This window comes from Pyxicephalus adspersus, chromosome 4 (assembly GCF_032062135.1).
Source record: "Pyxicephalus adspersus chromosome 4, UCB_Pads_2.0, whole genome shotgun sequence".
Classification (NCBI taxonomy): Eukaryota; Metazoa; Chordata; class Amphibia; order Anura; family Pyxicephalidae; genus Pyxicephalus; species Pyxicephalus adspersus.
In genome coordinates this window covers 43,448,966-43,475,791 of record NC_092861.1, presented here as the reverse complement: position 1 = coordinate 43,475,791, position 26,826 = coordinate 43,448,966, and the positions used below count along the sequence as shown (strand labels likewise).

General features: G+C 35.6%; 1 protein-coding gene across 7 annotated transcripts in view; it reads left to right on the top strand.

The window, feature by feature from the left end:
* PLCH1 (phospholipase C eta 1) overlaps positions 1–26,826 on the top strand; it is a 135,098-nt gene that overhangs the window by 48,167 nt on the left and 60,105 nt on the right. For 6 of the 7 annotated variants that reach the window (XM_072408003.1, XM_072408002.1, XM_072408001.1 and 3 more), the window contains 2 exons: positions 21,673–21,819; positions 25,012–25,257. In XM_072408003.1, coding sequence (XP_072264104.1) covers positions 21,673–21,819; positions 25,012–25,257 — 393 coding nt within the window. Of the gene's footprint in view, positions 1–13,090; positions 13,344–21,672; positions 21,820–25,011; positions 25,258–26,826 lie in introns of those variants that run through there. The other variant, XM_072407999.1, reaches the window with a different exon arrangement.

Below are 26,826 nucleotides of genomic sequence, written 5' to 3'. Positions count from 1 at the left end.
GGAAGAGTAGCTTTGTCTGTTTCATGCGTGTTCTTTGTTAGCTGAGAAAAGATGATGCCACATTCATCTATATTGGTAATTACCAAGAAAATAGCCAACAGTAAATTATATGTTGGTTGGATGTGGGATCTTTCAGAGTATCCAATAAGAATAATCACATCCCCATATTTATGGCCTGCCTATAAAGCAGAGGTGATAAAACCCAAGACAAAACATAAGTAAAGAGGGGAGGGTTGCAGAAATAAATGTGGTCTGAAATAGTTGTGGTTAGGATGGCATAGCCAACCCTTTCTGGTTATATCAATAACTAAAACTAAAAATGGCTTTGAGAGTTTTTTTCCAGCTATGTTTCATTTGGAAGATTTCCCTTTACTTCCTGTCCCAGAAACACAACATGTGCAGGTATCCACATTAGAATATTGTCCTTTGTTTCCAGTTTTAGTGACAACCATACACGTTTTGATTTCTCAACCTTTCCTCCAAATGGCTCTACATAAACTTTCAGTTGTCTAATTTAAAAACCTGGAATCTGACATTCCCTGGTAGGAATTCATTCCTAAGTATATGAGATAGGTGTATTTATTATATTAGTTATAGGCTTTAACAGTACTCCATAATAATAAAATCTTCGACTTTTAGACTTTCTTGTGCATGCAATGATTCTTCTGTACTTTTGTTTTCATTTTTGCATAGTTGTTGCTACTCTTATATTCCAAAATATAACAAAAGGGTAACAAATAGTCCCACTTTATGTCTGGAAAATGAAACCCGTCTTACACAGTTTTTAACCTGACCTGTCTGAGGGTGCTTCATAGATTTTTTTTAATATCAGTCTGGCCCCAAATCAACCAGATTGGCTTGATGTCATTATTTGAATTCAGTAAGAGGCACTGAATTAATTGAACGTGTCCCTTCTATCATTCAACACTTATAATGCATACATTTTCAATGATACACATTTCTAAAGAAATAGGCTTCTGTAAATCAGATTTAGTTGCCTTTGATACTCGGTTAGGGTGGTGTAGAATCAAATAAATTAAATTAAAATGTATGGAATGTAGGTCATTTGGTTTAGTGACTGTAAAGTGATCCTCTGGGAAAGTAGAACATATAAGATCACTGGGCAATCTGGAATATTTTAATGTACTGAAAGAATTTTTTTGTTAGATGATTTTATTGCTTTTTGACAACCATGAATAAAGTTCCTCAATTACTGCAGTGATTATTCATTTCCATGAGATGAAGAGTGATACACATGAGAGGTTAAACTGAATGATAGCTGCTCTGCAAGGGTATTCAGAGATAATACAGTAGGGGGCAGATACATTCCATTTATTGATGTTAAATGCTAGGTGCAATATACTTCATTTTTGATTTGTCAAAAAACAGTAATACATTAGGCTTGCTCTGCTACATTCTTTCAGTTTACATATCATTTTTAGCATACCCTTTGCAGGATTCACAAAAGATAACACTGATTCAAATATAAAATTGAAATAATTGTGCATTAGGGTTAATTTAGTGAAGTAGAGGCACATTACAAAGCATTTACTTAGTTCACCAATTAAGGTAAAGTTGTTTTTACCTTGACCACCCTCTAAAATGTGGGAATATTAAAAAAAAAAATAAACTGGATTTCTTTTACCAACCAACTGGGTGAACACAGCTTCATCGTATTTGTATCATTAAGCCTACAAACCAATCACTTTGGAATGTGAAATGTCACAAAATAAATAGTCTCTACTCCTTTATAAATCAACCCCACTGCATTACCGGATAAATGATTTATAGAGAACCTCTGGGCATCTTTATTACTGGTTCTTGAAACCTTTTAGCATGCTGGAAAAATCTACATTTTACAATGCAAAATACTTTTAAAAAGCAGAATCATCAAGCAGCAGATGTAGTCTAGAGATTTTTGGAAGAAGCAATGTTCTGAAATGTTTTGTTGGAATCAACACAAATCTGCTCATGTATGACCAGTTTAAAGCATATGGGCAGATTATCTGTCAGATTAGGTTATAGACCTAATTTTCTAATAATCATCTTGTGTCTCTATAGAAGATGAATGCCTTTTCTGATCAGTGTCATCTTATTTTTAAATTTTGGGACCAAATTAGCTATACCTTCATTGCATCTGATCATATATTGTCTTTTCCAGTTATCTCTGATACTTCAGTTTAGGTATTTGCATATCAAACATTTTTAAACCAGACCTTCCTTTAAAATGTTTGTTGTTACTCCCACTCATACAAATGCTGGTATTCCATACTAATTACCCAATAAAGTGGATATATAACCAAGACGTAAAAGAAATTATAACTTTTTTTCAAGTATACTATTGCAGATCTTTTGTGTTTGATAAATGAATTGCAAGTATTTTGAAAAATGGCATTTCAGTGCCTTTGTTTTGCATTATATCAACCTTAGACAACACCCTATCGAGAGAAAAGCGACAGAGACAAGCAAATCATTGTGCTCTTTCTTACTTTATGTCTAGTCATAGTTTGGGGGCAAGAAAGAGATCTAGTTGTGTGATGAGGTTCTCCTAATGGTCTGCTAGCTCTGTTGTAAATACTTGCCCTTTGTTCCCCAGGCCCCTTGTTTGCTAGCTTCAGCCCCTTTAATTATTTCATACTTTCAGATATAAGACCGTATGTGATCTTCTCCCACTCGTCCAGTTATTGAGTGCTTGGTGCTTAAGTGGCCAGTATGGAGTGAAGAGAAGTCCTGTGTGGGTCCTGGCACACAGTGTGCAGAGTGTTTTTTTGTTTAAAACTATACTTAGTAGGGTGTTAGGAGCACATATTTTTTTGCCCTAAATAGATAAAAATGACAGGTTCATGTTAAAAATGTTAGGGTTAGAAATACTGTAAGGCTTATATGTTAAAATAAATAGAAAAAGAGCACATTTTGAGGTTCGTCTAAGTACATAAAACCATAAAAACATGACAAGCAACAGAAACATGTCCACATAAGTGTAGAAAAAAAAGCAGTTCATATTTAAATAGCTTCAAAAGATAGCTATAGATATTCCTAGCTCAGACTTTGTAAACGAATGAAGGTGAACCACCGGTGTCCGTGTGTCTGTTGGCCTGTGGAATGGCTTAAAGGCCATTTTGAATATCTTTCACTAAGCCTTCATACTGCTGACTACACTGGTAAGTCTATTATCTCATAAGAGGGGGCGTTCTGCAATTCTACTTCAAAGGGCTTACAGTTTGAGCCTCGTGAAAAGAAATGTGCTTAGAATACATTTTAAAAGATGAATTTTTTGAGCATTGCTTGTCCAATGCTCTCATTTTTTTTAAATGACTATTGCCATTTTGATCATGTAAAAGAATTTTTAACAACATGGTTAAAAATTAATATATTGTCAAACTCCATATGTGTCAATCACATATCGTAGGCTTTTTTAATCAGTGGTTTTCTTCATTAATAAAATAACAAAAAGCAAAATGCCAGAAAACTAGAACAATATGTAGTGAACTACGGTCAAAATTTATTACCCTTGTTGAGGTCAAAAGGTAGAATGGTAGAATTGCCCAGATGAAAATTCCTTGTATTACATTCACCATGGGGGTACCACATCTCACTACTGATGTAATACTACCTGCAAGCTTAAGTCTGACCTAGGACTAGTTTATTTTAAGATGTGCCTGGTAAAACTCCAAAAAGAGACTCCCAGGCGACCGCAAGTGGCAATTCTTGGTTCAATTGAGTGATGGCTCTTTTTTAAAACACTTTCACTCTGCCACACTCCTTAACCAACCATGAAAAGCAAGCCTAACATTCCCTATGAGAAATCACACATCTGCCACTTACACTACACCATTCACCCAGTCATCTTTTTTACATAAAGGAGTGCTAGAAAAATGTATATATAAACCAGATCATTGTAGTACTTCCTAGTGATCCTATAGTAAACAAGGCTGGAGCAAGCATGGAGACAATCAAAACTCCTGATTTACTTTTCAATAGTCAATGTCAATAGTCACATGGCTGTTATGAACAAGAAAGGTCCACAATGTAGTTTAGAGTCCAAATAAAATACTGTAAATATAAGTCCACTTTCATCTGAGGTAATGGGTACTAGGTTGGGGAATATCAGGTGTAGAGGTTGGTTTTATAGGGCTAACCTTGATTAACAGGTTTATAACTGGTCTGTTAGAATAATACCCATAAGCCCAGATGAAAGGGGCATCTGCAATCCTCCAAATGTGCTGGATTCTTTTAACTTTTATTTTAAACTAATCTGTACTCTCATTTTACCAATCTTGCATCTTTTTAAGAGCCATGTCAGCATTTGTTGGATAGAAAGCTTCCACTGCAAAATGTACATGTGATATTGGAATATTCTATGAAACCAAGGTGCTTTGCAGTCCAACTTTTGATTAAGTAGTAAAGCAAGAGTAACAGCTAAAACTGGTAATAATGGTATCTCACATATTTTTATTCAATCAGTGGTTATATTGAAAGTGGAACTATAGTTCCACATAAAAACTGGATCCAGGCATGGTTCTTTGTGCAGAAAGGGCAAGCAATGTCCCTTCTGCTATAAAACAAACTGGTGTTGCCGGGAATGAACTGACTCCTGCACCAAAACTACATAATCTTGGCCTGGGCAATCAAGATGGCCTGGAAGAGGATCAGATGCAGGTGTCGGTCCCTGCGACAAAGGACAGATGAGTGTAAATAAAAATTCAGTCAAATAAAAAAGGAATGCAGATTTGTTTATTTTAATGCAGAAGGGATAGTCAATAGTCAATTTTTATTTGATGATTTAGTTCCGCTTTAAGGTCCAAGAAATCACCAATATTGTTAAAAACAAAATAACTAACCCTTTTTTTTTGTAGCTATGTTTACTACTTCGGCTAACCAAACTTTTATTTTTCATGTACATGTTCTTTAAATGTTGAAGTACACTCTGACACGTGGGATTTTCTGTACGGTAGAATATACTGTTTAGGGTCAAAGGTAACTCTTGCAGTGAAGTTTAAACTTCAAACACTGGTTTTTATCCCTGATAAGGATGCTAGAAACGGTTTTCCGTGACTTCCGTTTTTAATGGGATAAAGAAAGAGAGGTTGTGGGCTTCAGTAAGGAAGCAGAAAATAAGACGTTAAAGCTTCTTTACTGAAAACACAAACAAGCTGAGCATCTGATGTTCTTTCTTGATGTTTCTTTTGGTGTAGCTACCAAGAATAGCAAGTACTTTTTCTGGCAAAGAAAGAGTTATTGAGTGATAGTAGAATATAAAGCTACAATTCAAGATGAGTTTTGTTCCAAGAAAGGCCAGAGACATCAGACGTTAGCTGAATTTTTATGGATGAAACAAGACCTCCCTTTGCCAACATAAACATGGCTCACAAACATATGTGTTTCTAGTAACTGCAGTTACTTCCAGATACACAACCTTACCCCATAGCAGCAATATGCTTTTTGATTGTAATCTTCCAAGTCAACAGTGAGTTTTAATCCAGATGGTGATCATTAGGTTTATCAGCATGTACCTGTGGAAAACCTCATGACTACCTTGGGCATATTAAATGAAATTACAGAAATGTGGAAGCCGCTTGTTTTAGATGTATTCGTGATATCAGTGCTAAGGCAGTAATAAAAAGGATTTTCATTCACATTAGTTATGTAAACGTTACCTAGGACTAAACTTTCAAGAAAAATTCAAGAATATAGTTTTCTAGGGTGCTGTAAGTATTAGGATTAGTTTATTTGTTATAGTATATTATTAATAAACAGGATTTATATAGCGTTAACATATTACACAGCGCTGTACATTATATAGTTTTCCTTTTTTTCTTTTTATACTTTCTCTTTTTGTGCTGTGCTCATCCTTTGAACTCTTTTTAAGAACTTTCTGTGGATGGGTGACTTCACGATTTTACTGCAGTGGCTATGTTCAGGTTTTTCAGAAACTGGTGGAGAAGGAAAATCTGTATACTTGACGAGAGGGCTGCAAATGCAATTCTTAAATCTCAACTGTTGACATTTACTTTTAAAGTGACCCATCCACAATCTAAATTTGAAATAAATCTTGCAATGTTGAAGATGTTTTGCAGTTTTCCCACTGCTTCTTCAGTTATTCTAGTGTAAAAAAAATCATGCTGTCTTGGCTTTATTGAAGAGATACAACTGCCTAAAGAATTTTCTCCATTTCTACATTTGGTAATCCACGGAGCACTGTGATTTCTCACACTGTTGTAATGTAGGAGCCATCAATAAGTATAGGATGGTATGACGGAAAAGTAGTCATCCTGTGGCTTTCTACCTATTTCTAAGTGACAGCATGCTTTTTCAGCATGGTTACTACAGGAAATGTGCTTATATGTGCATTCACTGTTAAAGCTGTAGTTGTATTTAGTGCTCAAAATGTTTATTATATAACATCCCCTAAGGTATGAATATCAATCTCGTTTCATTATTCCCTTCACAGCTTTCATGCATCACTGAGTTTTGGCACAGAATGTAGTGTTTAGGAGAGCTTCTGATTTGGAAAGAAATGCCTACATTTATTGAAAAAAGCCAATCAAATTTTCTATCTAATGATAATCTGCAAAATTGTCACTTATCAAGTATAACAACATATATAGTTCAATAGGAGCAAAAGGAAATTGTAAAGTGTTACAATAGTTCCATATATGTTGAGCAAGGTAAAATGAAATTATAAGACATTCGATTCAAATTTTGTCCTCTCAGTCTTTAAATTGGAACTAAAGTTCCACTTGAAAATTTGCACTCAGGCAGGGTTTTATTGCAGAAAGGTACAGGCAATGTCACCTGACTCGGGAAGTCAACATGACCAAAGATCTACACAGGAACGAGAACGAAGATGGCAGCACCCGCAGCAGGCACAGGTGAGTATACACGAGGCTTAGTTCTGCTTTAAGTGTGAGTGCAGGATTTTTCAATTACACTTGGAGGGTAGATGGCCAACAAAAGGCAGGCAGAGGGCAAAAGAAGAGTTGGTATTGACAGTGTCTTTGTAAGGAAGACGCCAACTTAGTCATGGTTTTACTACTAATATCAGAGCCTCCACCAGTGAGCAACAGAGCAGTGCCATTATCAAATCTCATTTCAAATCTTCAGAGACTGGCAGTCAGAAGCCGAACCTTGGATCTCAAACAGCACATATACGCATATGAGGGTACAGGACTGCCTAGACACTTTTACACCAGAAAGTGCGCTGCTTTTTTTTTTTAAGGAGGAATTCCAATTCAATAGTACATTCTGTAGTGTACTTCTTAGACAAAAATAACTCTTTTATATACTTCCTATAATATAGCAAACTTTAACTTTTTGAGTTCAGTATATGTACTGCATGTCGCTGTGCTTTGTTCATTGTGGTTAAGTCGAACCCAAATGCACTGGGCATTGTAATGGATTGTAAAAAAATAAATAGTGTGATTTTGCAGTGTTGTTGATGGCAGCCCATTCAAACAGAATAGACGACTTTAACACAAGGCATGTTATTGTGCAATGTGGTGTGAATCCAGCTTAAGCACATTAAATATTTTTAAATTTTTAACTTTTTTTTCAGTAAATTAATTCCCTTCCAAATGTAGACATGTTTATTGTCAGATCAAATTGTGTTTTGTAAAATAGTATGTTGCCTATAACAAATAAAAAAATGGAACAATGTTGTTCTGTTTCATTTGCACACTAAAACTTTACGTGTCATTACTTTGTAACTAACAAATTGTTCATATAAAATCTTGTTTATTGTTTAATGTTTGAGTATGTGAAACGTCTGTGTGTGCCTACTGTCCACACACCTTTTTTTCCTCAGAGAAGAAATTGTATATTATAACAGTAAGCAGATGGTGTGCAGTCTGAAGGGATGTTTGAAGCGCCCCTGCCTTTTATTCTGTTTGCAGTTTTTGACCTACTTTTTTTAACAAATCCCTGCCAAGTAAAGTGGCTCAATCTGAATACAGCAAAGTTGCGCTTGCCATTCTGTAGAGCAGGCCTCCTGTAACCCATACTTTGGTATGAATATGACAATGAATTTTCCACAATTTAAATATAATTTTAAATGTATTGTGCAAACATTTCTGAAGATAAAACCTCAACAAACAATGTCTATGATTCATGCAATGTAAGCCATGTTCTTTTATGTTTAGGTAAAATGACTGCTACTGACTATTTTGCCAGTGGCCAATAAATGATCCGGTATTTACCTGTAAATTTGGTAAGATGAATAAGAGCTAAACAGTTATTGAGGATAGGATAGAAAAGATATCTGGATGGTATATTCTCAATACAATAGCCTCTGGTCACTTCCAACATCTTGAAATAAAGAAACATTCCATTTGAGAAAGAGAATGTACATATAGATAATCAAGTGCCACAATTATATTCCTTTATATGTATTCAGGTTCCTGAGTGGTTGTGTACACAGTATAACAACATGAACCTTCTATAGATCCCTACAACAGCCATAACACCATACAGGTGGAGAAGGTAAAAGTATACTCAAAGTAACATCTTGTAGTTAAGAATGATCACTAGGTTTTTGCATTGGGATTTTTGGCAAGATAGGGGGGTCTACTGTATTGGCAAATTGCATTTAAATTTATTATTTATATAATAAAAGATGTTGCTGTGGCAATGGTGTTTTATCTGTTATTCTTAGTTAATATGATCTAAAGGTTTTTGTTTTTGAAAAGCGATAAGAAAAGAATAGAATGGACACCAAAACCCTATTATTATGGCCCCCTCATGACTTTTTCATTGTGTTGCAAATTTTTTGTTTAGCATCTCTTTTGATGATCATTCACTAATAATATCCTCTACACAATATGGGAATAACATTTTCCTTGCTCCGATAAATTACTGTGTGCAGTTTATCAGTGGGTTTATACAATGAACTGAATGCATGGTCAGGAGCTGATCAGCTGACGTTACATATTACTAACACAGTGCTCAACCCACAATTTTTTTTAAGCGTGGTGGGAAGACATTGTAGGTGGGCGCAGCCCCAGTGTTTGAACGCAGCTCATCAGTAAACACCCAAAAACAGCTGGGCAGTTGCTGAAATGTGCCGGATGGTGCTCCCAGCTAAAAGGGGCTGGGGTAGAAAACTGCTAACCTAAGTGGTAAACGTTAGAATTGGAGTTCACTGAGGCATTGATTGCAATCTTTTAAAGTGACAAGGTAATGTTTATAATGTAAGTAATAGAAACCTGTCTGCAAGGATTCACAGTAACTAGTGTGTTGTGTATTTGAAGTGTGGAGTAATTCCTCTTTGTGCCAACGTCCACCTGGTGTTGAGTAAAACTCAGCCATTTTGTATGAAAATGTGGTGATGTCACAGTTTTAGCATCACAGTGCTGATATTAAATGCTTTTACATAAGGCCATTTGGGATTTTACTGCCTACCTTCTGAGCAGAGAAAGCATGAGAACTCTCCTTTAATTCATGATTAGCACGTTCTGTAACCTTACAAAGGATCAATTTAGCTAAAAAACATCAGGAAAATAGGTGTATAAGATTTTGTATTCTGCAATTTTAATTCCAATGTCTCTTATTACCACTAGCCAAGATTTGAATTAATAGTTTGTTAGTTTGTAATAGCAGGGTTTGTTCTGATTACATGATAAATCACACACTGTTTTCCAATTCTCGGTAGGGTTCTGAGTATTTTCATTTTGTCTGTAATACGACATGCCAGGAGCATGATGAAGAAAATTACAGTTAGAATAGTTTGCATAGCTTGTAATTGAATATGAAAAGCCAGAAATGATTAACTTTTTATTTATAGACTACCAACATGTCACAAAGTACAGTACTGCAAGACATCAAAAACTAGACAAGAAAAGGGTTTTCTTTTTGGAGAAATTAAAGCCTTAGGGTTTATGAAAGTAAGGCAAAGTAAGACAAGACTGTTGCCCATGGTCACTTAAAAGATACAAATTATATTATTATTATGTGACTCCCTTAGCCACCCTTACCGCAAAGTTTGCATATTTGACACTGGTCAGCAGTGAGAAACACTGAACTACTCACTGCCTCCCCTATTCATTCTCTGTTGGGCTGCCACAGGTAGACACTACATATAATGTTTGCCCTAAGGCAGTCTGCCCTAAGTTCTGCCTTATGGACTGCCCTAAGTTCAGTGGTGTGAGGAAGTGGTAACCACACTGGAACCTCAATGCTGCTGTGAATATAGCACAATATAGCAAATCAGATAAATCTTCCAATGTCTGACTGCTTTGGTACCTGCAAGGTTGTTGTCATTCAGAGAGGTAGGACCCTAAAAACATAAATGGTTAGACTGAGTGCAGCTTTATGCCAACTGAACATCTAACTTGAGGCTAAAAAAGGCACCTTCCTTGTTTGTAAATTATAAACAAGTTTAGTTCAACTTTAAAGCTTTAAACAAGCAATAAATTAACGGATCCTTATGTTCAAATTAGTAAGTGATGGCAAAGTATCCTCATTATTTTTTTATTAATTACCCATTGAAGGAAACCTGCACAGAGAGAATAGGAATGCTGTGATAACTGATCTGTTCCTTTGAAAATTCAAGTTGTAAATTGAAAATTCAATTTTGCCCCTGTGGTTTCAGTAATCCCACTGGTCCAAAAATTTATGGGGGTCAAGCATTTTAACTTCACCTTAATTTCACTGGCTCCATACTTGTTCTAGGTCATTGTAAGTATTGGACTCAGAAAAAAAAAACTTAATAAAAAATAAAACCTTGCAGGTAACTATATGCCCTGTACGTGTCTTGGGACCCAGAATATACTTAAAAAAAGTAATTTCATAGTTCAACATCTAAAAGTAAAGAGAAACAATTGATCTTTATTTAAATTATTCTGCTTGCAAATATTGTAAAATAGAATACTATATACTGTTTTAATTAGAGATATTCAATGAGTACCTTTCCAACATTAGACATGAAAAAGTGATATAAATTGTCCACACCTACTATTTTGTAGTTTCCTGACTTTTTTACATGGGGGCACCCCATGAAAAAATATTCAAGTCTTCAGGTAACCCCTATTATAATGATTATATCCACAGCTCACAGTACATTAGTGTGATGGTCAGTAGGAAGAATGTCTCCTACGATCCTGGTCAGTGTGAAGATTGTCACCCTATAGATAATGAAAAAGATCATTGGGGTTATTGAGAGGCACAGATTCAAGGACCCCCTAGGAACCTTTGGAGGAACTCTGGTTGAGAAACACTGTGCTAGATTGTTTATGTTATACCAGAAGACTTTTAAACCCATGATGTAGGTTTATCATTTATAATCTTTCCATAACCTTGCTAATGAAGGTAGCAGTCATTCCTTAAAATATGGAACAGCCGAGGAACATCCAGTGATATTGTCCCACCTTCTATCTGGTTGATCCATGAGAATGTGGTATAGGAATGCTTGTGTCAATGAACATTTTTTTTATTATCTTTTTTTCTGATTGCTACAATTGAATACAAAAACACATGTGCAGTCGATGTTTTGATTGTTCCTCTAAAAGGAAAAGATCTGTTTGTGTATACCCAGTGATGACTTTGGCAGAAGACCTATTGTGACAGATTTGTGCCTTCCATGACTGAGCTGAGAGTGTGGAAGATGCCGCACAAACCTGTTTCATCAGTAGTGCATTTTATCCTATTACAAGCAGACAGTAGTGTGACAGCTGTTTACCCTATAGCAATAGTCCGTGAAGATGTTCAGAGCTTGTTTCTCAGTATGTACAACTGCAATTCATATTCAGAAAGTTACAAGATGTAATTTAAAAACTCCATAAATTATTGCAACATCTCTATGAGAAAACATATGTTCTGTAATTGGAATAGCATGGGTATATAAAATAGGATTTGATATTAGAACGTAAAAGACAACTGTACCTTTAGCGCTATGTGGCCATGCCTGGCATTCCCAAGTCTTTGGAAGATATCCCAGATGGATCCTTTTCTTACTGTGTATGTATACTGCAGCCCTATTCATTCAATTTGAAGTGCCACATTCCGGTGGCTCATCCATAGGTACAACAGCCATGTTTTTCTTGCTGAATGGTGCTAGACAAGGATTGCTGTTCATTGAAATATCGACAGCATTTAGGGGGTAGTTAGTTTAATTTAAACTCAACTGTACATGAAGTATATCTAAAGCCATATCATTTTTCAATATGGAACAAGTAGAGAATGGACTCTTGGACATCTCTTTATCTTTGGGCCTGACAACATCACAGTTTAAGAAATAACTATATTCTTTTTGTACAATAGTTTGCCACACTTTTGTAACTGTACAAATTGGCCTGCATGTTGGGAAAAATTTTAATAAAACGTGTGAAATAAAAGATGCACAAATGTAAAGATTGCCCGGATCCATGATCAGTCTCTTTGATTTATAATAATATGCACTCTGAATACCTTTCTTAATAGCATAATAGAAATTAACTCTGTAGGGCGTCATATGCTGCATTCACAGTGATCATGTATTTAAACACAGCAGGCCTTGAAAGACTAATATTTCTGGAGTAAACTTTGCTAAGTCTGGAGGTCAAATCTCTTTGTGTTACCAGAAGTTACCACTGGCAAAAAACCACCAGCTCCACTGACTTTGGAAACAAGCATATTTGTTGGGACAAGGCAACAAAGTTTTGGAATATTTCATCAAATGTGATACGAGCTATAGAACAAATGTAAAACTGTTGCATACTGATGTTCTGTGACAAATCCAATACTTATGTACCAACCCACTGTCTTGGTAATATTGAGGTACTGTAGTCCCTTAACAATATATTTGCCACAGTTGAATGACAGAACATATGAACGACTGTTTCTGACAAGAATTACCAAGCAGCAGATTCATCTCCAGCATGCATAACTATCCTGGCACTTTCACCCTTTTCACATCACATTAATGAATGCAATGTTTTCATGTCTATAGACTAGAGACTGCCCCTTGGGTTACTACCAGAGGAATAGTGGGTCGGCTGTAAGCTTGCTGCTGTTGGACTGAACCATTAAACACTTTTTGTTAGTGGTGTTTTTGAATAGCTGAGAACTGGGTTACATACAATACAGGCTCCTGATGTTTAGTGGATTAGAGTTTTTTTTTTTTCACCGTACGATGACAACACAGCCTTTGCTCCATGTTGCAGCTTAGTGCCTCCTGCTCAGCTGTTTAGATTTATTCTGCAATGGGAAGCAGATCTTGTCAGGTACAATAACTATCATCTGCCTTAACAGAGAAGCTCTCAAGCAACATCTGGACTTTTCTTTAGATCAAATGGCTTCCCTGCTGGCGTCTGAGATGTACCATGTGGTAGGAAGTGTAGCCACTTCACAAAGATTCAGGCTGGCACAAATGGGTTAGTACCTGCTGTAAACTTTGTCCCGCTTTCTATTCTGGACCCTTGTCTTTGGTGTTTTCAGGTGTCCCCAACCACTGGATCCTTTTGTTGTCCATAAGTTATATGTTTCATCACTTTTACTTCATTGTGTGTTTGTAATCTCAGTTTTATGTAATTTACTTTAAGCTACTATAAAGTGCTTCAAGATTATTTGAGGTTGCTGTATGATTTTAAAGTGCTAAAAAAAACCTTCATACTTATAAGCCCCGGCTTTGGAAGCTTCCCACAGGCTGCACATTACTTACTCCCTGTACAGATCTTTGGGATGCGTGTGCTGTCACAATATATTAGATTGCTGCTGCCTACACTCCATTAATTACACATTTAAACATCCGTCTCATGGCAAGCTGTGCACTAGCCATATACTTTAAAGAATGGACTGAAGCCCTCTGACAGTCTACAGAATGTGTTTTTCTTAATGGCTGTGCATTAGTATCCAAGCTCAGAAAAGTTCCATTTACTCAAGTGATTAGAAAATGAGTTTACCCTGATTCCTAATATTGCTTCATTTGAAATGCATTTTATTATTCATGTATAGCCCACTGTCATTCTACATTGCGATATTGTGTTTTTTTTTCTTTGCCTTGCACATTAGTATTCCAGTCATTTTTCAGAGGTGCCACAGATAAGAATATAGCACAAGTCTGTTTGTGTCTACATAGAAGGAGCAAAAGAGTTATAACAAAGCAAAAGGCTATAATGCCTCAAGTAACCTCTACTAGGCATAAAATATATTCTTGTTCATAAAATCAAACAGCGACAACATCACAATAAATAGATGTTTTTTTATTACAGTATTAGTATACTGTGTGTGTGTATATATATATATATATATATATATATATATTTGATATAATCAGAACAAAGTGACAAATGTTTATACATCTTATTAGCTAAATATTGACAATATTCCCTACTGATGAGCTGTATTTTTAGTATTTACACACGTGTCTCTATACAGTGTTTATTATACTCTAGTATATCTGGGTTTCCATTCTCTAAAGTTTGATGGCAAAATGGGGCTGACATTACATCGTTTAGGTGGAATAAGAGTGATTAGTGAATGCTACTGTGAATATTCCAGTGCATTACATTTTCATCTATTGACTCTTCAAATTCAGTCATTCATAAAGCAGAGCAAAGAACGCGGATGATGTGCAAACTACAGAACCCTGCAGCTGCCTAAATTCTCCTTTTATCCGTTTATGTTTATTTTTTAGAACTGCGCATTCAAAACAGAATAAATGCCTAAAGCAAGGAACTTTTGTAGATTTTAGGGTCAAATAGTTTCATCAGCTGTAAGTTTGTAATGTTTGTATCTGTTCTAGTTCACCTGTTAAAGAATCATTAGTGCACTAAAGATTCTTTATAGAGGGATGATTTTTGCAGGATAAGCAACTACTTTAAGTAACTGGTTAACTGGTAACATATATGTGTAACATGCATTTAGGAGGCATCCCATTCAATCCTAATTTGCCTCTAGGACTTGTCAACGCAGTATATAATGCACTTGACTCTAATTACAATTTCAAGTGCTCTATAATAACTAAATGTAGGTCAAGTACTTTTTTTTGACCCATTGAACCTCAATACGAGCTGTAAAGAAATTAATAGACAGATGCAAGACATAAAAATGCATGCATAGGTGTGAATGGGCCCTTAAATATAACTTGCATGTATGTATACAATGCAGCCTTTGGTGATAATACACTTACACAACCCTTAGAAGTTGTTATTCTTGCACAGTGTTCCACATGTAATGCAAATTCCCTATTTTAGATAAGCAGTGATTTCCTTTTTTCCACAGCCTGGAGAACCCATGCTTTTTGAGGAAGCGCTGGATCCCAGTGTTGCCCATGTCTGGGAAAATAAGCTGTGGGGGGCTGGGATCTCGGGTGTGATCCAAAGATGACACACAGTATACAGTATTTTTTTTTTTTTTTTAATTCAAGTTTCAAACATATGCAGTCACACATAACAGTAAGCTATTAAATTGTGCCGCAAATGGTGTTTAGGCTGCAGCTTCCTATTAAATATTAATGTTGAAAATATTAACATATTTAATCAAGTTACTGCCAATAAAGGATTATGAATCTTCAAAAACTATAAGTAGTTAGTAAAAGTGCCAAGATTTATTCCAGTTATTGCTGTATCTAATCTGCTGTAGAGCATAATGTTTATAAAGATTTAAAAAACACGCATATGAGACAGTTTGATAAATATCATCATACAAATTATATATTCATGTTTAGGTCACGTAACAGACAGGAAACATTGCTCAGTACATACAATATTAGCTAATATATTAGCAATGTTACAAATTTAAAATCACTTTTTTAGTACAAAAATTGACATCACATGGCATGGTACACAGTTTCTGCATCCTTGTTCATAGTGGTGGCCTTTGCTTGCCCTCCAGTGGCTGGGCATTATAATAGTGTCATACACAGCGAGGAATTAGGTTTCTTTCCATGTTTTAGGAATGTGTAAGATCAGTTAGCAGTTTTGCAAAACCCTCCAGCTGGGTGCTGCTATCAATCAACATGGCAGGGCTGTCCTATAGTTGGGTCTGTAAGATGACCAAGGTGTAAACAAATACGCCATGTGTTTACATGGCATCCTGTATCTTCAAGGAAGCTGTGCAGAGATGCAAAGTGGCTGGGCTAGTTCAGATCTTCTGTGTTTAGAATGGTCAGCATAAAACCAGAAAGCGGGGGATCTGGCGGGATATAGTAATATGTTTTCAAACACTGAAATCTAAACACACACTTATCAACAAGGAAAATGTTGGGTTATCAAATGTTCTATAGTGTGTGGATAATCATACAATTCAAAGTAGACTTGTGCCCAACCTATATAAGATATTTGAAACAGAATTACAGTCCTGTACAAAAAGACAGAACACTTTAAACAAAATGTATACCGAACTCACACTTGCTATTTCACAGAGTCCAACACTGTGTTGAATGGGCCCTGTGCTGCCATCTCAAGTCCCGGAATCTTCTTCTTTTCCATCCATAATGTACAGCAAGGACTTACACAGCAGAATTGAAATGTCTCCCACTGTGTACATTAACAACCTTGTTGGTTGTGAAGGTCTATAGCAGGAAGCTTTTTATTGGCCGAGAGGTATTAGGGATGGGGCTGTTCAGATACTGGCTTCTGCCACTCTTGGGGCTTGTCATTTATATGGCACTAACACAGAAGAGCGAGGATGAGTAGCCAAGTGGTAGATTTTTTTCATTTACGTTTTGTATGGCAGGAATTCTCTTTTATTTTTGAATAAGTAATCAAAGCAGGTATAGTTCTAATTTCAAGCAAATCATCACTGATTTCTCTACATGATTTTAATGTGAAGGAGGGTCTTTTGAAAGAACCTCACAGATCACGAAAAACACTCTGGAGTTCCCAGACCTGTAACTACTTAGAAACATGTGCTGTTATTTACATGCGATAGCTGGCAACCCTCCAGGATCTGCTTTCCAAAAGATTTCATTAACTGTGTTGTGAACTTTAAAAATGAAATCTCCTGATGCTTTTTATCACCGTAGAGAGATAAATAAGGGATTTTAATACTTGTTCAGAATATTTAACTACTACTGTTGCTTTCTGGATTTGGGACAATGTTTTAAATCGTAAAATTGAAATTTTTTCTTTACTAAGGTGCTATTCTTTATTCTTTACTAAGGTGCTATTACATGCCCATCTATCCTTGGTCCGCCACTTGCATGGTAATATATTATGGTTATTAATTAAACGCAAATGGCTTGCTTGTTGGGTAAAGCTTGGTCATCAGGTTTTGATGTGTATTGGGTAGAGGGCAAAAGTGTAGTTTTTGGTCAAATTGTTCGTCAGTTCACTGACCATGGAAGCTTGAACTGAAAGTGGAGATTAGCTCCTAGGAGAAAAACAGGCAGAGACTGGGCATTATTCATCACCCTGCGATAGAGAAAGCCATCATCCGTGAGTGTCAAGCAAGACTAGTCCAGTCAAATCTAAGATCACCAACCTGTACCTTTGAATTGGGAAGTGTCCTTTCCTGGACTGTATATACAGTGAGCCCTTTGCTGTCCTCCTATTGATGATGACACCTATATTGGTGTTTTTAAAGCTTGTCTTCAGCCACAGTTTATTATCCCTGTACATGATGTTTAAAAAAATCCAAATATTAGGATAGGTCGGGGGTTGAGTCTGGTAATAAATGTTTTTACTGCAGAGTTTTTATGGCTATGCAAACATTCTGTGTTGAGGTGTGACTGAATTGCATAGAAAGCACACAAAATCACTAACAATCCAATGGAAAACGTATGCATAGAACTCATTAAATTTCTGAAAATGCAAAATTTTGTACAGAGCTGATTCGTAGGTATAGATATCAGCTCAAGAATATAAAGTCGTATATTGCTATATATCATTCAAGATAATCATTGTAGGATAGATAAATAAATATACTTTGTTTTAGATATCCCCTATTTAATGTACAGCGCTGTGTAATATGTTGGTGCTATATAAATTCTGTTGAATAATAATAATTAATAATAATAATCATAAAGATAAATAGGGATGCATAGGGGTGTTTGTGCTGCAGTATGCTGGAATGCAGCTAAACCACTGATTTTAATTGAATTGACTGAATGTGGGATAGAACTGCAAGCTGTTATTGCCTAATTATCTGTCTATCAGCTTTCAAGAGGGTTTTCCCTTTCCCTCTTTCCCACAGAACGAACATTGCTTTGTAGATTTCGGATTATACTTCATTACCCGAATAGCTGCCGTATGTGTATATATTAATGGTCTTTCTATTTGTGATCTAAATAAAATGTTATCCCTGATTATTTTGGCAGCACTTCTTTCGGATATGTGGCTGTGCTGCTCTATAACTGATTGTGTGGGGAAGATAGAGATGGTGTTGTGTATGTAGTTACTGCAAACTGGGAAAATGACTCTTGTATCAGGGAAATAGTTCATATGCAGCTCTCTGATTTCCTACAGCAAACAGTACAGTACTACAGTTCTAAAAAGTATTTCTAAAAGCACCTGCATTGGAAGCCTCACAGTTGATGATTGTAACTTTCAGTGACGATGAGAAATCTAAGTGCTATGGGAAACAAAAACACACAAGTTCATACTTATGCAGTAGAATGCCTATAATCAGGGGTGTAGTTGGGTGGGCACGCGTGGGCACACCATTCCCTTACTTTTTTCAGGAATGCCCCCAGACCCCCATATAGGCTCTCCCTGCGTGCTCGCCATGGATAGCCTTCACTATTACCGCGCCCCCTCTTCTTTTTTTTTTTACGACCACACTGCTGCCTATAAATGACCTGCAAACACAAGACTGGTTGAACACAAATCCTTTGTCAGGTATAACTTCTGCACATCAGTATATTTATCTGTTTTATGGATCCTTCTTTAAAGAACCCCTATAGATTTCTTTTTGGTTATTCAATGAGAAAGATTTTACGATATCTGACTACACCAAACACTGTGTTCAGTACTATGATTATTGTTTGCGGCAAGGGAGGCTTTGTATACTTGTTTGTGCCAGTGATATTATTAAGAAAGATTGATAATGTTGGCAATAAGAATTACAGATTCATAATTCTTGCTTAAATCTAGCTGTCAGACAAGATTGGGGCAGCATTGATTGTCTGTGTCTGGCCGTTTCCTGAGTGTGAAAACTCGTGTTTGACATCAATAAATCATTTCAAATGTGTGATTTTATTGTAAAAGTTTCTTATTCTACATATAGGGATGAACAAATGAGAATTATTAAGTCTTATTTCCTTATTATATATTAGTTAGATTTATCATAACATACACAGCACAACACAAGTTTGTAATCCAGGCAAGCATTATTCATTAACTAGACAATTGTGCTTACATAGATTTGCATAAATATAAAATTTGAAAACCATTTCACCCAGGATTAAAATTAATTAGTATAATGACTGCACTCATGGTTAAGAGCTTTGGCAAACTGAATAATGCACCAATCACTAGATATAAAATGGTCAGTAATTTATATATGGCATTGGAAAGCTTCTAGTCCTCCCTAGTGGGCATTTCATCTTGGTTTACACATGGCAGCATAAGGGGGTACCAAAGATTACATAGCACATCTGTAGTCCTCAACTTTAGGAGAGTTAAAATACATTCTTGCAGTTTTCCAATGATCTCATGACAGAAAGCATTAGATGACAGCCAATCCTCATGAATGGTTTATAGATGCTGACAAGCTTCATGACATTAAATCATTATGTTTGACCTTAGACTTGGTACATCCCATTTTTCCTTTTTAAAGTTCGAGAGGTTGTAAATGAGTAGAAATACACTCCCCACAATCTGAACAGTAAGATCAATTTGACTAATAAAAACATGTATTATTTTTTGACTCTGAGGCTAGATGATTGAAAGAAAGGAAACCAAATAGGTGAAAAAGGAAGGGCAAGGGCATCATAAATAGATTGGTGGGAGAGGGCTTGATGATGATTGTATTCAAAGTGGCTAAGGATATCTGTGGCACCTTGTAATGTTTTTTTTGTGTAAAAGAAGAAATGTGTAGGGATAATAAACTATTCCCTTTCATGACAGGAGAGGACTATCCAAAAGTATGGAAGAAAAAAGCCAAGGCTGAAGTTCACCTTTAAATCTGAATATATAGTGATTTGCATATTGTTAATAAATAATTGTTTATTTGCTCTTTTCTTGCCTACTAACTATTGGTATTGTCTGTGACATTTTTATATTGAATACTTATTGAATGAATGTCTTGTGCTTTATTCGTGTTATTTTAATGAAGGCAGACAGAAGCAGGTAGATGAGCTTTTTGTTGATAGATAACATTTGTTGAACAAAGCTTTTTGCTGCTATCCTGAACTGCTTCAACCTCTCTTTTAAATGTATTACAATAGCTGTCCCAATAACAATATAAGTGTAAACATTGGGTCTCCACCTGTTGAAGATAAACTCCTTGCTATTTTATTGGCAATGAGCTATTTCACATAGATTGCTGAATATGGTGAGATTTAAAGAGAGATTCTTTTTATTTTCAACTAGAATGACCTGGGCACTTGCTGACGTCATGTGTGCCCTGTCCATTAAAGGTATTATTTTGTGCTGCATTCTACAACTATAATATAGAGTTGTCAAAAAGTTGACTTGTATATATAGTGATTTAAAAAAAGAAAAGCAGTGGTGTGAAAAATCAGAATTTCCCTTAAGTACAGTCAGTCCTTTTGTGATGACAGACAAATTAGTCTGGTGGTATGGGTTGTGAAGGACTGAGTGGTTTCAATTATGAAGAATTGCCGGTTGTAGTAAAGAATATAGGAGATAGATGCAGATACATTGTCAAAGTTTGCACATGTATAGGAGACAAACGTCAAAAATGTATTTGCCTAAATCTCATTTATTCTTTACTTCAACTTTACTTCAACATAACTGATACCACTTCCTAAATGTCTCTCTTTTTATGCAGAAAAGTCCTTTCATTTTGAAAACTGTCCAAGAACTCCACATCCTACACGCTGACCTGTCGGTACATCCCACAGTTTATTTGACAGTCAATTCTTCCTTTTGCAGTAAAGCATTCTATTTCACATGAAAAATGAACATTAGCATTAAAATACATACCTGATTTCTGTTTAAGTAGTTTTGTAATGTGAATCACATTAGTGAACCTTATATATTCTAATGTTTTATTATATGTTTCCATGCAGCCTGCAATGTACACCTTTTACTTCAAGTCCCCTGATGAAGCCCTAAGAGGGGAAACGCGTTGGGACACAATGTTTATTGCAATTATTACCTCAGGGATTCTATGTCTAGTAAATCAGGTCAACAGTACCCTCCCTCACACACGTCAGAGAGGGTGACCCCCCTTTCAAAATATCTTGTCAGTTTTAAAATTAAAGTATTTGTAATAAAACAAAAGTATTGTTAAACATGTAAAGGAAAAAAATTCCAACATAGGTCATTGACTGTAGAAATCAATGGAAAGGTCTTGGGAAATTAAGAGAGCACTTACTAAACAATAGGTTCATAATTAATGGAACATTTATAATGTCCTTACTGAAGTATGTAATTAGCTATGGGCTCCGAATGCTTCACCATTTTAAGCAACACTGATTTTATAATCACAACTGTACCTAGGAATTGTGGCAGTGTAGGAAAACCTGCATTGTGTTAATTGATGAAAGTCACTTGTTTAGACCAGTTGCTTGAATTATGTTTCTTTTGATATTTCTTGGACTTGATGAGCATTTTTTTATTGTATCTTTTGTAGTTGAAAGATGTATGAGTGTAATGCAATCTGGGACACAAATGATCAAACTAAAGAGTGGAACGAAGGGTCTGGTCCGCCTGTTTTACCTGGATGAACATCGTACCTGTATAAGATGGAGACCCTCAAGGAAAAGTGAGAAAGCTAAAAGTAAGCAACAATTTTATTTTAAAATTTGAAAAAAAGTATCTTATATGCATATACAATATCAGGCATAAAAGTGTTACACCGTCTCCTGCCTTTATACTGGGCCTTGGTGCAAAACAAAAATACAACAATAAAACAATAATGGTGCAAAAAATGTAATTCCTGGTAAATGTAATTCCATTTACCAGTTTATCCAAACTAAATTATTGAGTTTTGGGTGGGCATAGACTTTTACAACATAACCCAATATATCTATTTGGTAATAAATTGTAATAGTATTCCATTAAACAAAAGTAATTCCTGGTAGTGTAGTAGTAATGCCCAGTCAGTTGCACAGTTTCTGTCATGGGGCACGGGGTCTTGGCCAGACCGAATGAGGCAGAACCTGTGGTTAGCCTGAAGGGCCATCATTCTGCCTGAAGCAGCTTTAAAAAAGCAAACCTTCTTTATTTTAAGTTAATGCAGGTAACTCACACACACGTATGTGGGATTTTATTAATTCCCCTGCATGTGTACCCAGCATCATGTGCCGAGCTGCGCACGCACAGTTAAGTGTGTTTTAGTTTAGCGAACAGACAGGTAAGTATGTTTTTATTGCAGTAGGCATGTCTCTTGGCCCTTTTTGCAATAAAGACTTTTTTAATAACTATAAAGACTTTTTGTATAACTATATATATTAATTTACATAATTACCTATATTTCAGCCTAAAATGAGCTGGGAGCAGCATCAAATACTCATTGTTTCTCTATTGATAAAATAAGAAGTTAATGGTTGCTGACAATCGAAGAGCAACTCACTCCAACTGCTATACAGGTAGTCCCCGGGTTACATACGAGATAGAGACTGTAGGTTTGTTCTTAAGTGGAATTGGTATGTAAGTCGGAACAGGTACAATTATTTTAATAAAAGCAATTAGGACAGATGTTTGTCTTAACATATTATTAGGCAGCATGGGGTCAGTTACTGTATAAAATCCTCACTGTGAGTTAATCACAAACAAAGCAAAAAAAAAAAAAAACTTTATGGAGCCTATTCATTCATTAACTTCTGGAGCAAGCTGTGCTTTGATATGCAAAAAGAAACTGCTGCAAAGTTTGTCTTGGTCATATTAAAGAGTTACAAGAGGTTGCAGAACAGGTAAGCCCTTAAGATCACCCACAACCTCAGATGTGTTTAGCAAAGGGAAGCCCTTTTCTAGGAGTCGTCCATATATCGGACGTCCTTAACTCGGGGATTACCTGGTATACTTGCTTTTTTTTTTTTTTTTACCTAGCTTTCTCCAGCATGTGAGTGGACAATGAAGGAGCAGGCTCATGAGCTCACCCTTCTGCCCATACTACTTTTTTTTTCTTGTCAACATGTTCCTGATGGGCACATATACAACAGCACTCCTGATTGATTTCTAGTTCTGACTCTTTTAGACTAGATTCCTGACTCTCCCCCTGTCTGAGGCTGATGCCAGGTTCCTATTATACTAATTGCTTTTAAATATAGAAATGAATTAATTACTGCATTAATGTGTGTTTTTGTTTGTGTTTTGTTTATTTTTTTTATTTTTTTAAGTCTGTGAGAAGTTCATTGATAAGCTGTTTGGTTTGTGTTATTGTTTTTAAAGGTACATATATATATATATATATATATATATATATATATATATATATATATATATATATATATATATATATATTTATTTATTTATCTATTTTTTTGTTTCCGTCAGCAAGCATGTTTCCCATGCCCTGGCTATCTTCCAGTTCAATCATTACAGTTAGTGTAAACTTCGTGTTACTGAGATCGGTTTATTGTAACTCTTCATATCACCAAAGGGGATAAAATAGTGTGTGCTGTGAAAAGGTCTGCTAATTTGCATTTCCTCTTTCCATTTGTTTTCAGTAATATATTTGATGTGACCTAATTTTTCTTTCCTTTTATTACTGAATTATATACTTGTATTAGTATTTCTATGCTGCAATGAATGTAGCTTTTCTATAGACATTTTCTTGATAATTCATGTGATTGAAGACACTATAAAATTAAATGTCCCCAGAGTATGTCATTATCTAAAAATACGGTACCCTTTCTTAAATAAAGAATGATAAGTCTGACTTTGATGTTCAGACTGTGCTCTGTAATTACATTTCACAGAGTTTAACCAAAGGGAACAGCAATGTGCTTTAAACTCCTTAACTTTTACATGTTAGACATTTGCAGCTAAAATATTAATTTTATTCACAAACCTGTAGAATAAGCTTTGTGAAACTTAAAAAATGTGGGTTCTCTGAAAGTAGAACTAGTTCAACTTTTCTTGTCTGTGTACAGAAATGCTTCACTTCTAAGTGGGCACTTTAGTAAAGGTAGCTTTGTATTTTTAACCACTCTCATTACAATCCATGGAAATTCACTTTGGACTAACATACAGAACTTATATTGTTGTTACTAGAAAATTCTGGAATATAATTATTATATGTAGTGTCATTCTAGTCCTTTAAACACAGGAATTCCTATGTTATTTGTCAATGCCATGTGAACAATCCTACATTTGCTACAAGGAAATACCTTTCTGAAATAATAAATGTTAATTGTATGATTTTTTTGGGGGAGAAAAGCCATTGGACACAGCTTTCTAATTTATCTATTTTTTATTTGCTTGACATCCAGCAGTTTCTGCAAAGCAACCATAGACATTAGATCTTTTGGTCATATCATAGCTGTGGTCAAACTCAAATAGTTACATTTAAATGCTTTCCATTCCCTGTAGTTGGGTACAAGGTGTAGCTCAGTCAAGACTGCCCCTAGGTCCAAGAGAAGCAGCTATACCCATGTCTATTGTCCATATCCATGTCTCAAGTAGTGTATACTATTTGTGTTTTGTATTGTTTTATTGACTAGTATTTTACATTTTCCTCATTGGTACAAGCATGTGTACCCTGTACATTCTTGGAGCTCCCTTGACCTCCTTATTGTTCTTAAAACTTACACCCACCTGGCCCATTAAAATTTATTTCTAGGGCACTGCCAGAATACTATAATCTTATGATTCTTTTCTCCAATGTTCATCCTAGCGTAACTACTGCCTATATAAACTGATTGAGTGCAGACAGCATTTTCTGTTTATTATGAAATATTTTCTGAACTGCATACAAAGGTCCCCTGAGAGTTTCATGCAAAGCCTAATTTTGTTTTTCTCATTTCAGTTATAATTGATTCAATTTACAAAGTCACAGAGGGGCGGCAGTCTGAAATCTTTCATCGCCATGCAGAAGGGAACTTTGACCCTACTTGTTGCTTTACCATTTACCATGGTAATCATATGGAGTCTCTGGATCTTATAACATCCAACCCCGAGGAAGCCAGAACTTGGATTACAGGGTTAAAATACCTAATGGCTGGCATAAGCGATGAAGATTCTCTAGCGAAAAGGCAAAGGACACATGATCAATATCCTTTTCTTTAAAACCAATCTGGTTTAATAGTTTGCACATTTCCCTCTAGGGAGCTGTGGGGTCTTAGTGATTGTTACCTTATTGTTTATACCAAAGAGTAAAGCGCTATGGTCTGCAACAGATTGGGTTCAGAAGAGGCTGAGCATACCGTTGCTGGACCATGGCTCCTGGGACACATGCACTCAGTTTCTGGTTAGCCTTTCTGGGGCTACAACAAATAGCTGTCATACAAACACTACTTGGTTCAGTAGCAGGTTCAACATGTTACAATCTAGGTAATAACATTTTTAAATGTAGTTTAGTAAAATTCTAAGACCATTGCCGTTGATTGCTACTTCGTATATTTTGCTTTTGAGCTGGCTTGGGTATCTCTGGTCTGAAATCTTGTTAGCAGATCAAAACTAAGTTGTTTAGGAACTAAGATTTGTTAGAAAATGATTTCTGTTTGTTGTTTTTTGCTCCTAAGAAGTTAAGGGTTATGTTGTGTGAGTATGATTATATTTTTGTATCAGATAGGAAAAATGTTTGTTGTTTTGACTGGCATGAATGAAGAAGTTCTTCCTTGTAGTGATCAAAAAGGCTTGTACATGGTAATATGGGTGATGGGGTTTTAGAAATCTGTGATTTTATTTTTATTTTTTTTTGCGCTGTCTATGTTTGTACTTGGTAGACTTCTATTTATATCAATGAGCAAGAAAGTAATAGGAAATCTGAAGTTTTAGCATTATCACCAGAACATTTGCAAATATTTTTCTCCAGCGGAGGAATTTTCTCACTTTAGGCTTGATTTATTAAAGTGCTCCAAGACTGGAGAAGATATACTGTTATATGTGAATATCGGTGATCCAGCAAACTTGGAACGGATCTGGTCCAGGATTGAAAACATTTGCAAATTAATAGCAGATGATTTTTAAGAAATCCATTCTAGGTTTGTTGAATCACCCAGGTTCTCCAGTGATAGTCTATCTTGGCTACGCTTATGGGATGGATTTAGCAAAAAATAAACTGAGGTGTTTTAACCATACTGTCCAAAACTCAAAGATAAAAGTCTTGGCTTTATACATAGGTAAACTTCACAGTAAGAGCCATATTGGGATATTGGCTAGTGTAATTATAAACATAGGAGGACGGGAAAGAAGATATTATTATTAGATAGACCCAGTGGAAATATCTAACAAACACAAGACTGCTAACATTTAAAATAAATGTCATGTAAATTCTAAGATAATTAATTTTGCTACACCGTATTATCAGTGGAACACTTGAACCAAGATATGTAGGTGTATTCCAACCCTCTTTTCTTCAAAGTGCATTACATCCCCCTTACATTTCATTGTTCATCCTGTGGTAAAGTACATTTTACTATCATTACCTGGTCATGTCTGCACATACTTCTTAAACTACTGATGACAATGTCAGGGGTCTTAGTGGTTGAAGGGTGCAGTGATTGTGAAAAGTGATAAAAAAAAATAGTTTTTACATCATTTCAGATTCTCTTTCAGTGCATTATTACAGAAACCTGAACATATGTAAAACCATAATGTTTTTTATACTTCCTATATATAG